This window comes from Anarhichas minor, unplaced genomic scaffold (assembly GCF_050575085.1).
Source record: "Anarhichas minor isolate MPS153535 unplaced genomic scaffold, ASM5057508v1 ptg000002l, whole genome shotgun sequence".
Lineage (NCBI taxonomy): Eukaryota > Metazoa > Chordata > Actinopteri > Perciformes > Anarhichadidae > Anarhichas > Anarhichas minor.
In genome coordinates this window covers 3,169,706-3,183,040 of record NW_027466448.1, presented here as the reverse complement: position 1 = coordinate 3,183,040, position 13,335 = coordinate 3,169,706, and the positions used below count along the sequence as shown (strand labels likewise).

Below are 13,335 nucleotides of genomic sequence, written 5' to 3'. Positions count from 1 at the left end.
TTATTTGTGTGTTCTGCACTTTCCAAAAGACATTTTTTTGCAATTCCATGTGCACTGTAAAAAGCACAGCCCGTCCTGGTGGATGTAAGTGGTATAACAATTCAAATACAAACGAGTAACTGCACTGCACACTTCTGTCTTTTCTATTTTTAAACACACAACACTCATTGCTATCTAATCTCTCTTACCAGTCAAGTCTCCGATCGCCTGATCTCTCTCATTGTTGACTTCACAGGAATGCTCTTTGGCCCTGGTTTGATTCTTGACGTTGCCAGTGTGAGGTGCAACAGGGTGGGGGGTTAAGGCTAGGGTTAGGTGAGGTGAACAGAAGGGGAGTGAGGGTCAGTGTGTGGTGCCAGTGCCCTATGTTCATAATGAGATTAGAGGTTGACCTGGCCCCTCTGTTTTCCCCCATTTAAAGCTCCAACTCCTCCACAAGTTCCTTCTCCCATTCTTTAACCAGTGAATGAACCAACTCTGGAGAAATGAGTGGGAATAAAAGACCTCCACTCAGGCTCAAAGATACGAGTTTCCCACCTGGTAACACAAGAGTTAAACAACTTAACACAAACGAAATATTTTGCTCCGTCTAAGTCTTCAAATCTTTTTCCAACATGCACAGTGAATAGACATTTTTACTCAGTTATTCTTTCCCACTTGATCGTCATTGAGTAGATGCCCAGACATGTCAGGACCTAGAGTTAGTGGGGGGGAATGCCTGTTGCATTACACTATATACACTCATCTTTTTTAGAAAACAACAAACCTAAGAGACTACACTTACAGCTTGTGCTATGTCACAATACATTTTCACAATTAACTTTCATCCCTGTAAATACATCTATTTCTTTGTTGGCTCTAGAGATGGGGATCGTGGCAATGGTTTGGTTCTGACTGAAATATCTTAACAACTGGATGGATTGCCGTGATTTTTGGTCCCAACATTCATGGTGTCAAGAAACAAACATTATTCCTGCTAAACATCAGAATGTTAGCACGCAGACCTTCGCATTTAGCTCAAAGAGCTGCTTTACTTAAGTGCAGCCTCGCATGCTAGACTCTTAAATCTGCCTCTTGCAAATCCCTGAACTTTAACCTAACTTTACTGAAATATGATGCTAAATGTCTGGAGTACTCTTTCAACTGAGCAGCCGGTTCACATTTCTTCCAAAGCAGTTCCGACTTTCAAATCACGTATTTCAATATAATTTGAGTGTCAGACTAAACATATTCCTCATACAATGTTGCAACACTGATATGCGTATATGTGTACGCACAAGAGAGGATTCTCATCCACATCAAACACACTTAGGACAATTTATAGTCTCACATCAGTTTTAATAATCTTCATTATTTCAAAATGAAGGTTTATGGCCTTCTTCAGTGAGCAGCTGTGGGGATTTAAATGAAAGCGTTGGGAATAGCTAAAGAAGTGAACTTTGAGTTTAACATTTTTGTCAAGAATGAGCCTTGATGCTCACTTAAAATGTTGGTGATTAATAAATGAATATACAGTTCTAGCCTAAAGTCATGAAAGGAATAGAATCTCATTCAAGTTTGTCGCTCAGTGAATTTCTTGGAAAACAACAAGAAATTTGAGAACTTTGTTTTCCAAAAGTGCTTGTGCAGATGCTAACAGATAACACAGGAAACTGAGATCAGGCGTAGGGCTGCTTTCAAGCTTTTTTTGCACTTTTTTTCACAGCTCTCACAGCATTATCAAGCTCAAATCCCTCCTTTCCCTCAGAGTTATCTTGGCCCACGAGGGAGTCTGGGCTTCGTCAGGAGTCACGGTCCCCTCGCTGGGCCTTATCCCCCTCCCCGAAGAGCCATCCTGAGCAACTCCAGGAAGAGCCCTGATCCTGGAACACACGGAACACCATCTGACCCCGTCCACACACACCAGGAAGGACACGCCGCCACAATGACAGGCTGGATGAGAGGAAGGAAAAACACCAGCAGCAGCAGAAAACGAAGGTCCTTTGTTTGCCTTGTGCCTCCTGAGACAGTCTGTGTTGGCAGATTAATGACCACCATCCTGATCAGGAGTTAGTGCCGCGAAGGCTGGGAGTCAGAGTGCTATGGTGGGAGATGTAAAATAAAGTATATAAAGCCTGCTTCAAATTTATCACTGCTCTTTACTTCACCTACCTACTTTACACCTACATATTATCCCTCTTCCCTTGAGTGCTATTTATCAATCTAGATTGTTTTGGTGTGAGTTGCCTGTATAGTTTTGGAGATTCCGGCGATGAGATGTCTGCCTTCTCTCGATATACGGGGACTATGTGCACTGAGCTTATGATGCTGAAAGCGCCAAAAAAACACATTGAAAAACTCTTCATGTAGGAGCTTTTTTATGGTCGATATCACCAAAACTATCTAGATTGATAATTAGTACAACAGGTCAGACAACGAACATATATTTTTGATTTTGAGTTGAACTTTTCCCTTTGAAATGTTTCCCACAACAAGGCTGCCCTCTCATTGCTAGTCGTATCTCTTTATAGACATTTTATTTTGCCTATGTAGTTTTTTTATTGCAAGATTAGCTTCAAACCTGTTCTTGGTTACACTGTGTCACCACCCACATGCTATCCTCAAAGTGTGCCAAAACCCAGCAGAGCCAGAGGCTACAGAGGCTGCAAAGAGGGTGAGTTACTGGAGGAAACATTTGGTACCGATAAACTATATGCTCTCTTATAGACGAGCCTGATCCGGAGAGTAAAAACACAATTATGGAATAAAAAGGTTCCCAGAGATGATGACCGTATGACTCAGAACAAAAAGAGTGCATTACCTCATATTGTCAAAATAATGTCAGCCATTTCAAATATATCAAGTCATGGCCTGTCAAGATTGTGGTATTTATGACCCGATATTGCATATAATAAGCCCGCAATAGGCTTTAAAGGCCGCAGCAGCAGTTCCTGAGCTAGCCCAGGCTATAGAGGACAAACTCCCCAAATATAAAGTGGGGTCAAGAGTGACTGTTGGCCAGTACTGAATTAGAAATGTCAAAGCTGCAACACATTATTCCTCCTTTGCTCTGAGTGGATTTAAAACCTCTGGTTCAGTGACAGAGTGTGGCATGTTTACTTTCTCCAGAGCTCTTTTATCTTCAAATTAATCCTGCCTCATACTCTACTATGCTGTAATGAGAATTAGGCTAACTCAACCTTACTCAACCCACTCGGTGTCAAGTGGCTTCATATTTGTCTCTTTGGATGCATTCTTCCTCCAAAACTGATCCAAAGGTATATGCATTGCTTTCCAAATGTTGTTATATTGATAGACGCTTGAGGAGGACAATGTAAGTGTGGGTGGTACAGTCTTGATAAGTCCGGAGCAGAGAGGGACAAAGATAGGGTTAAGAGAGGGGAGGTGCTTTTATTATTGCAGCTCCTTTTCCTTTGGGAACAGCTTCCTGTTGTTATTCAACCATTTCTTTCACCCTTCTAAATGGTTGTTAACTATATCCTGGTTCCAATTTAGATATTGTTATGATGCTTGTGCAAAATGATCTGTATTCATATGCATGTTGGTTGCTTTAAATCACAGCATCATAAAAAATGTAGCTGTGCAAGCCGGTTGCCACCAAACCACACCACAAATCTTTAAATACAAGTGAAAAGTTTTATTTTATACTTCTTATTATTCATTTAGTTTATTTCAGTAAGGGACATTTTAAATATGGTTTAAAAAGGCCCTTATTCTAACATGTATCCTATCTATAAAATCTAAAACAGGCACAAGCAAAAGTCAGAAACCTGGGTGGTCATTCAAGTCCCCCTCAGGATGAATATGCTAAATAAAATGTATAAAATAAAAGTTAAGATAACATAAAACTTAATTCATCCTGAGGGACATTGCTGTGCAGCAATGCAACGTGGGAAGAGCGCAAATACAAAGAGTGCAAATACAAAACTCTCGGATAAAAGTAAGTTACAATAAGTTACAAATCCAGGTAGATAAATATCTATGTAACCAAAAATCTTCAAAACTTCTAATTTACATCAGCCTTAGTACCTAAGTACCGCACTAAGTACACATTTAACGTATTTGTACTTTACTTCATACCTCCACTAGCAAATATTGTACCTTATTATACTCCACTACATGTAGCTGCAAAAGGAAACTGATGTGCTATAATCCAATAATATCATATCATTCTGTAATGGGCTATTCTGCTATATGAATACTTTTGGTACTTTAAGTATAGTTTGATAATTTATTTGGCCCACATGCAAACTCCTCTTTGTAGTGTGCAACTGCCCTCTACTGGCAGGTGTGATTACTTTAAAAAAAAAACTTTCTTCATAGAAGGGGAAAAATATGATAGGCTACCATTAAGTAGTAATAGGTTACATCTTCTCCATGTGATTTGTGCACTATCTTTGAATTAACAGGCACTGGGTAGGCAGCAGGGTTACTCAAGCCTGTGGTTGCTGAAGACATGGTCGGGTTGACCTGCTAGAAGTTCCATGGGCACATTTTTTTCAGTATTATGGCCTATGCAAATAAATAACTTTTAAACTTGTATTAAGCACGTATAAGAGCAATATTCCTTCCCCACTTAACCCAATATATTTCTGCACTATTACAATCCCTGTATGACATTCGTTCATACACAGCACCCTGAAACACTTTTTTAACATTTGTATGTGGCAGAAAAAGAGCTTGAGGGAAATCTTGGATAATGTATGATAATAAAAAACAGTAAAATAAAAAAAAACGAGTGGGCCTTAATTTATTCTCAGGTGAACGTCACGTCGGCTCCTTGTGTGCTTGGCAACCACAGCGCCTCCAACTGCCAACAGTCTGTACTGTGTTGACTCAGAGTCCGCTTTGGCAAACATTTTGTCACACTAACAAGCACACTGCCTTCTTTTTGCCTGACTTAAAGTTTGATGAAGCGGTGATTCCATTGAAATGAATCCGAGGACGAAACACGTCCTCCTGCTGTGGCTGCTTGTCTGCTCCGGCGGCTCAACGGAGGCGATCGAGCCCATTAGCACCAGCATAGCGGTGGGAATGGCTGCGGCTCTGACCGGGTTTTTAGCCAGCTACCAGAACATTTTCTACTATTTCCACGAGTGCTGTCGACCCGAGTGGATTTCCTTTAACAGGACAGGTAAACGCGTGGTTATCCATATTACACATTTGCCACCTTTTGTGATGCCCTCTTAGTTGATGTTAAGTTAGCTAGCGTTAAGCGTTAACCGTTAATGTCAGTTAGTGGGTTTAACGGTCGCCAAATCTCTTACATCGCAAGTTAGCTAAAGAAGTAGGTTACATACATTGTATAAACTTGTATGAAGTCAATTGTCATACTTTTGTCTCCTTTTATTATCCATTCAAAGTTGTCAAACATTTTGTATGTTGTGTTGAGCAGAGTTTGTCGCGTGTTTGTGACGTGTACGGAAGTTCCCGGTTGTAAAAGAAGCTAACTAGCTGGTCTAGCGCAGATTGTCCCGTGGTGATGGTGTTATGGTCGTTTTAACAAACCACAACCACTCCAGGAATTAGCTGATTTCGACGATGAACGCGGCACGGTTATATTTGTTGCTCCATGTTTTTTTGTCAGTCGGTGTGCTCGTACACACGTTTGAGCCGTTCACAACAACAATGGTTGTCGGTCTCGGTCTCGGTACTTTGGGGCGGACGATCTACAATTATTTACACGAAAGTTGCGATTCGAAATGGATCGACTTCAATGCAACAGGTGAGAATGTGCAGCACGTTCGATTACTCCGTATATAGTTTGTTTTAACGCGACTTGGTAAAGGGAACCACACCTGCAACGTTAATTATTTACATTTACGAGAGTGAAAGTGTCATGGCTCGAAGCGTTTTTCGCCGTTAAAACGGAAACCTAAACGGTTGAGTAAAATATTTTGAAATTTCCTTTCAACAACAAACAAAGTGTGAAATGGCCTTTGAGACAACAGCCACCTCCATCCATTGGTGGAGTACATATACTCAAGTACTGTATTTACTCAAGTACAATTTCGAGGTACTTTATTTAAAGTTAATGTGAGGAACTTTTAACTGGTCTCAATTTAATAAAGATGCCTCTATATGACCTACTTAAGCAAACAAGCGCACCAAGGAGAAGATTGGCTTTTTCTTCTTAGTTATTCTCAGTGCTTGTCAACAACAACACCATGGTGCTGGAGGGGAAGGGAGGCTCGGGGGAACCGGAGCCAGGACTGCGCGTGGTGGACTGTCAGACCCTGCTGCAGAACAATGAGAGGTTTTCTTAGGGAACTCGTAGTTCGTCCACAGCCACTAATCCTTGTTGCGTTTGTGCTGTGCCCTCTCTAGGTCTCGAGGTCGACCTGGAGAGCAAACTGTTCGGACAGCACATTGCGTCACGCATCATCCTGAAAGCTGTGACCGGATTCATGAGCAACGAGAACCCGAAGAAGCCCCTGGTGCTCTCTCTGCACGGATGGACCGGCACCGGGAAGAACTTTGTCAGTCAGATGATCGCTGACAACGTTTACAAAGAGGGAATGGACAGCAGCTTCGTTCACATCTTCACATCTGAACTCCACTTCCCACATTTGAGTCATTTTGATACCTACAAGGTGTGATGATGAATCCAGTTACTCTAAATTGAACCACAGTGACATTCTTATGTTCGGCCTTCTATATGAATATGCTGCTGTTTCTCCTCAGACTCAGCTACAGCAGTGGATCAGAGGCAACGTCTCCAACTGTGCACGATCCATGTTCATCTTTGATGAGATGGACAAGATGCATCCTGGCTTGATTGACAGCATCAAGCCGTACCTGGACTACTACGACAGGCTGGATGGAGTTTCTTATCGGAAAGCCATCTTCATCTTCCTCAGGTGACAATCTGACCTGTCAAACTATTTAATTTGAACCATAGAAAGATATCAATTCAGGGAACAGAAGTGTATCACATGTCTGTTTATAGATCCATATTAATAGCAAGTACTGAAAGAAAAACAACATGAGAAGTGTAGGTATGAAACTGAGTTTTCTTAAGTTTCTCTCAGTTAAACAGCAAAATGTATGTGCGTAAACATCCTAAAATTTGTGATATTAAATGTAATTTTCGCAGAATCTTGACAATGGGTGTGGTATTATATTCCCTTATCGAGGAGACGTTTTGACGATGTCTTTCAGGTTGTTTGCGAACAACGGAAACATCTGTGGTGCGTTCAATGCATAAACGTTTTGCACCTGAATGCAGCCTTTGAGATGTATTTGGTTCCAGTTTGGTGCGTTGGGGCTGAAAGCTAGTATTTCTATGATCTTAAAAACTCAACAGAGCAGTGACATGAAGAAATACTTTTGTGTTTAAACGTTTCAATGTTTTTGAGATTCACTTGGTGAGGACAAAGAACTACAGTCCTTTGCTGCTGCAATCAGAGGCAAATTGTAATATGTTCCCCGTTTCTAATCTTCCTCCTAGCAATGCCGGAGGGGAGGGCATCATCGAGACGGCGCTAGATTTCTGGAAAGCAGGACGAGATCGAGAAGAGCTCGAGCTAAAAGATCTGGAAACGGTGCTCTCTCTATCCGTGTTCAACAACAAGAGAAGTGAGTATAAAATAAAGGAATGCCTCCTTGTTTTGCTGGATACTTTGGTGTCATGGTTCAGAAACTAGATTTGATGAAACAGATTGATTCTTGTCCGACTAAAGGATCTGTTAATCTCTTCCCGTAGGTGGCTTGTGGCACACAAGTTTGATCGACAAGAACCTGGTGGACTTCTTCGTCCCCTTCCTGCCTCTGGAGGACCGGCACGTCGTCCAGTGTGTCATGGCCGAGATGAAAGCCAGAGGACTTCGGCCAGAACAGAAAGTGGCGGACCAGGTGGCCAGGGATATAGTCTATTTCCCCAAAAGTGAGAGAGTGTTCTCTGTCAAAGGCTGCAAGACGATAGCGAGCAAGTTGGACTACTACACATAATGTTGGCATACGATGGACGCTGCGTTCGATCACTATGTGCACTTTTTTAAAAGAAAAACGCTCTCAGCCAAATGACTAAAGAGAGGAAGTCAGGCCGACTGAACTCTGAGGAGGTCTCTGTGGTGGTTTCTCTGTTTGACCCTGTGGCCAAGTGGAGGACTTCATCGGGCCTTCTCCAATGTTGCATATCGTTTACACTGAATGCAGGAGGCGGATGGAATGAATAAGACTGGAAATCCTTTGTAGGTGGTTAAAGGGGTTTGATGGCTACTTCATGTTGCGCAACAGCTTGAGTCTCAAAAGAGGTTTTGGTTTCCTGAGCTTCTTAATGACCAACAGGATGTCAGTAGAACCATGGCATGTCACTGTTGTGCATTTTCTTTATTTAATGTGTACTCCATAAATATGGATTACTGGAAACACCTGCCTTAATTCGTTTTTAATTTCACCATTTCTTTTTTAAGATCTACTGAGTTATTTTACACTTATGTCCACTTGAGTTCATCGACAGTCAGCGCTGGCCTTGATGTCACTATCGGAACACAGAAAACTGTTTATGTATCATATTGAAATGAACATCAGCAAGCTATGTTTTCTGTACAGTGCAGCCACACACTTTTAATGTCTAATTTGATTTATATGATGCATTACAAATGGATTCTGTTATGTAGGAGTAATGTGCACTGTAATTGATATTTATGTGTCCATAGTGAAATATTTACAGATGATTTTATTTACACAGTGACGGGACTCTGTAGCTGCATTCGGACGCTGTGCAGGAACTCGGGGCCCAGACTTGATTTTTCTTTTTTTCTTCTTAAAAAATGCAGACATTTAAGAAAACGTTAATGATATTGTATATATATCAGAGTGGTTGAGTATCCAATTATTTTTGATTTAAAACTCAGCTAAAATGTTTCTTTGAAAGCACAGTACCCAGCTATATTTAGTTTTTAAAGAGGAGGAAGTCATACGTAGTTTGAAAGGAAATGTTCTGTTGGTTCTCAAAAGTCTGACAGTTTGCTGACAGGTTTTGAAACCACAACAAAAAAAATGTTCCATGTTTTCTGTACAATTGCTTGTAGTTACCGGCAGGTGAAGGAGCTTTAGGTGGACTGTGAAATACATTGTTAGTGTGAATGAAAAGCAAACCTGAGCGAGCGTCTCAGCTGTAAACACACCAGGCAAAAAAAAAAAAAAATCACAAATAAAACATGAACTTTTCTTGCTGTCACTGTTTCTGATGCATGTTTCACATCAGGCTGAAGAGCCACAGGGTGACAATTTAAAGAAACAGCTACACAGCATCAAGCCGTACCTGGACTACTACGACAAGCTGGATGGAGTTTCTTATTGGAAAGCCATCTTCATCTTCCTCAGGTGACAATCTGACCTGTCAAACTATTTAATTTGAACCATAGAAAGATATCAATCCAGGGGAAAAAGTGAATCGCACAAAAAAAGAACAATTCTGAGCAGTTGCATGTTGTAATGGTGCGTTGAACACGGCATAAGGAAGTAGAAGTGGAGTCTTTGACAGTTTCATGCAGCTTCTCTCAGTCAAACAGCTAAATGTATGTGCAAGAGCATTATCCCAAATGAAGTGATATGTAATGTACTTCTAGCAGAGTCTTGACAGTTGGTGTGGTATGTGTTTTGGTTGAGGTGTTCTGTCCATGTTTTCCACAAGTTTCTTGCATTTGACAATCATGAAAACGTCTGTGGTGCGTTCAGTGTAGAAACGTTTCACACCAGTTTGCAGACTTTGAGATCATTTTTGCTTAACCATGAATAATGTTATGTATAATCTATCTATAGGTATAGACTTGAGGTTATTAGAATGTTAAAAATAGTAGGAAATACATCAGACATCTTACTGTGATTGTAAAAGAAGCTAAGCTGGTATGTACTTCACGCAAAGTACCAAATTATTCTAATTCCACATGCTTCACTCTTCCCTTTGAACACGAGTCGTTCTGATGTGGCTCTCCCGTTCACTAAATATGATGCAGATAAACATCAGTGGACGCTTGAAAACGTAAATAGTTATGTAATAAACCAAATAGCTTGCGAAACACTTCTGTGCAAAGTACAAAATAACTCGCAAGTTTGAAACACCGCAATATTCTCTCTGTATTTTTGAAATGTTCTGGAAGATTATTACAGTATATAGAATACTGATGTACAGTTTCCACTTTGCAATCCGTCAGATATCTACTTGAAACAGGCATGATCATATGCTGGGCATTTTTCCAATGTCTCAGCAAATTTGTAGTTAAATAGTTATATTATTGACAGAAAATATGAGGGAATACAACAGAGGAAGTGCATGAGGCAAACAATGTTTAATCAAGTCAATACTTAATCCAACAACATCTCAACTAGAGCTGTCCTTTGTCTTGGTGATGTTACCCAATAGCTCACATTGTTTGCATTTTACAACTGCCCAGGTATTACTTTAGATCAGCCCACAATATTTTTAAATATTCACTGCGACCTGAACTTTGCGAGGATCGCTGAACCTACGGTCTTCACAAGAAGCCCCGCCTTTCTTAGCCTTCCTTTTTTAAACATCTCTGAACCATCAGGTAGTCAGCGAGGGTCTGTGATGTTTTTTAGCGGCAAATAACTAGCTTGACTGTTGTCTTATAATATGGAGTACATCACAAGAAATGAAAATGGACAAACATAATCTGGTGTCATATGAAAATTTATTTATATCATATTTAAACACAGTAATCACCCCGTTTTCGTCTTGCGTCACAAAGACTGTGGTGCTGCCAGGTGCAGCATCAGCGATCTTCCTGTCAGTCTTGTGATTTGAAGCCCATTTCTTGTCGTAATCAACATTTGTGTAAATTCAGAGTTACCAAGCACCGTCTGTGTAAAGGTCAAGAGTCTTATACCAGCAGGACTGCATTAATGCAGCCATCGTTCTCTGGGTTATTTGTCACCTGGGCGTATTTACCTGGGAAGTAAAAGAAACATATCAGTTACAACACCATCACATTACTGTAGTGCATGTAAGTCCACTGACCAACGCATTTATGAATTCACACAGATGAGCACTCACCCCAGATAACCTTTCCTCCTTGTGTAACCAGGCCCAGCTCGCTGACATTGACTTCTATGACTGTTCCCTTTGTGATGACTCCTAGAGCGGTGTAGAGGGGGGAGGAGGGGTTCTTCTTCACTCCTAGGATGGGAAGGCAGAACGTGGCCTTCAGCTCTGGATGCGTGACGTGAGCTTTCTTAAAACGCAAACCCTGAAGTAGAATAAAGAGAGGGAGGTCACTTGGGAGTTAGGTACTTAATTCAACATTAATTAAGCCTGAAGCATTGAGACGGGTACCGTGTTTTAACGTGACAAACAATACATTTCAATTCTAATTGTACTGCAATCTTACCATGGGTCTGATGAAACGCTCATATTTGGGAGGTTTACGGGTGAAGCCGTCGCCGACAAAGCAAACTTTGGTGACCATTCTCTTCCAGGCTTTCTTTTGTCTCTTTCCAGTTTTGATGACTTTAAGCACTTCCATCTCTCCCTGTGCACGCACTTTTGGCAGGGGAACCTCCCATTTGCCCTTCGGAAAACAGAACAAAGTTGTGATTAGAAACCAGTTATGTTATTTCCACACATCTATATCGTTACAATAGAATAGAACCATCGTAAAAGTGATGAGTATATTTGATCTGGTACTTACAGCCTTCTCTTTCCTCTTCTGTTTGATCATGTTGGATAGCACCTTAGCGCGGGACTGTCCCTCTCTGTCTAACAGGTAGGCTGGCACGGCTCCCTCTGGGGTCTTCTCATCGTTTTTCTGCTTGGTATTCCTCTGTTCGTGCATTTTGAGGCTGCAAAGATACAAGTGAAAATTGTTTAGCTGTTCATTTGGAGTAGTTTTCATGGTTTGTTTGTGAAGACAAGCCCAGATTTCCTGTATATACTCACGTCTTCTTCATCTGGATCTTCTCTGAATGTCTCTGTTTGTGGTACAGTTTGGCCTTCAGCCCAATCAGCTTCCTGGCTTTGTGGGAGCGCGCGTGGGCCTCACGGCTCTCCTTCTTCCTTTTCTTTTCATGGTGGTCCAGGCGGTAGCCATGCCGCTTGCGGTGCAACTCAATGTGCTCGTTCTGGGGCTACGAAAGGAAAAAACAAACATCCAAGTCAATTTAACTTCCTTATGAACTGTAATAAATGCAAAGGGTGGCGCAGAAAACTACAGTCTCCAGTTAAGTAAAAAGCTGTTATTAGATTGATCTTGCATGCTTCAATTCCCAAAACAATTTCTGGTTCCAGCTTATCAAGTGTGACGATTTTATACTTTACTTTGTTTTATAATATTGTAAATGGAAGTCATTTGGCTTGGACACACAAGAAGTTGATTTCACTTTGGTCTTTGAGACAAATAAAGCCGCCTGAAGCACATTTGTGATATTGGGCTATTGACTTGATATATTGGCACATTGATCAATAATTAATATAATTGTTGATTGCAGCCCTGAAGCTATCCACTCCTCGTTTATATAGGTGTGGAAACACATGCCAACAACGTGAACAAAAACAATTAAGCTAGATTATTACTTTAGACAAAACCAAATCACTTTAGATTTCATAATTAAATGCAAATCTTACGACCTACAATTCAACATTAATGACATCTACAGTGGATAAAACGTAAAGAATATTCACACGAAAGTTAACATAAAGTTACTTCAAGGCTTTGATGTTATAAGAAACTCCGTTCAGACACATACAACTTATAAAGCTGACCATACGGATGGTAAACAAGTAGGCACATGCTCATACAACTACTATTTCTACAGCATTTTTGTCAGTGAAGGACAAAAGGTTTTAATATAAACAACATAAACACAGGGCAGCACGTCACCCTGCCACATGTGAACTAAAGCTAATGCTAGCACAACATGCTAACCTGTTAAAATGCCTGATTTAAGTTATATAATGCAATTCAAACTTAAATCTTCTTACCATTTTGTGTTTAAGTAGTTAAGTATCGCAGCGAATGCGTCGCAGGTGGTAACAGTTGGTACAGACGCAGAGTATTTGGTGTTTTTGCTTGGGGCTGGGGTCGTTTCGGTGTTGTTATCCCCGTAGCCGATATTTAGAGGAAGTACGTCATCCTGAAGCAACGGGTTGTCCGTTAGTTTAATATGACCGGCATCCGCTTAACAAACACTGACACTGAACCGTGTTAAAGACAAATTAGGTATTTTTAAAAATAGAGATGTAATACATAATTGATGAATAACATTATATACGTATATTAAACGTTTTTACAACATTTAATATGGACGGAACCGACTATCTTTCGTTCCCGGAATGGTAGCGCCACATGCTTGTTTCTAGGGATGTATTTT

At 40.7% G+C, this 13,335-nt stretch overlaps 2 protein-coding genes across 3 annotated transcripts; one reads left to right on the top strand and one right to left on the bottom strand.

The window, feature by feature from the left end:
- The first annotated feature begins 4,830 nt into the window (after positions 1-4,830).
- tor1 (torsin family 1) lies at positions 4,831-9,174 on the top strand. Of its 2 annotated transcripts, none has more exons than XM_076084264.1 (5): positions 4,831-5,134; positions 6,328-6,593; positions 6,685-6,860; positions 7,451-7,578; positions 7,706-9,174. In XM_076084264.1, the coding sequence occupies exons 1-5, from the start codon at positions 4,933-4,935 to the stop codon at positions 7,948-7,950; spliced, it is 1,017 nt and encodes a 338-aa protein (XP_075940379.1). In that variant the 5' UTR covers positions 4,831-4,932; the 3' UTR covers positions 7,951-9,174. The 2 variants fall into 2 exon arrangements, with proteins under 2 accessions (XP_075940379.1, XP_075940457.1); XM_076084342.1 differs by lacking the exon at positions 4,831-5,134 and adding an exon at positions 5,420-5,725.
- Positions 9,175-10,642: 1,468 nt separating this feature from the next.
- nsa2 (NSA2 ribosome biogenesis homolog (S. cerevisiae)) lies at positions 10,643-13,087 on the bottom strand. The gene is made up of 6 exons (XM_076084147.1): positions 12,947-13,087; positions 11,906-12,093; positions 11,658-11,808; positions 11,358-11,537; positions 11,024-11,216; positions 10,643-10,918 (listed from the first exon to the last, which is right to left on the bottom strand). Exons 1-6 carry the CDS (start codon positions 12,947-12,949, stop codon positions 10,851-10,853), a joined length of 783 nt encoding a protein of 260 aa, XP_075940262.1. The 5' UTR covers positions 12,950-13,087; the 3' UTR covers positions 10,643-10,850.
- Positions 13,088-13,335: the final 248 nt, after the last annotated feature.

Excerpts from the sequence above, each read along its gene's own strand:
- tor1 (XM_076084264.1), top strand. The coding sequence starts at position 4,933 with ATGAATCCGAGGACGAAACACGTCCTCCTGCTGTGGCTGCTTGTCTGC. Across the intron at positions 5,135-6,327 it reads GATTTCCTTTAACAGGACAG|GTCTCGAGGTCGACCTGGAG; the intron begins GTAAACGCGTGG and ends TGCCCTCTCTAG. Across the intron at positions 7,579-7,705 it reads CGTGTTCAACAACAAGAGAA|GTGGCTTGTGGCACACAAGT; the intron begins GTGAGTATAAAA and ends CTCTTCCCGTAG.
- nsa2 (XM_076084147.1), bottom strand. Across the intron at positions 11,809-11,905 it reads AAGATCCAGATGAAGAAGAC|CCTCAAAATGCACGAACAGA; the intron begins GTGAGTATATAC and ends GTATCTTTGCAG. Across the intron at positions 11,217-11,357 it reads AGCGTTTCATCAGACCCATG|GGTTTGCGTTTTAAGAAAGC; the intron begins GTAAGATTGCAG and ends ATTCTACTTCAG.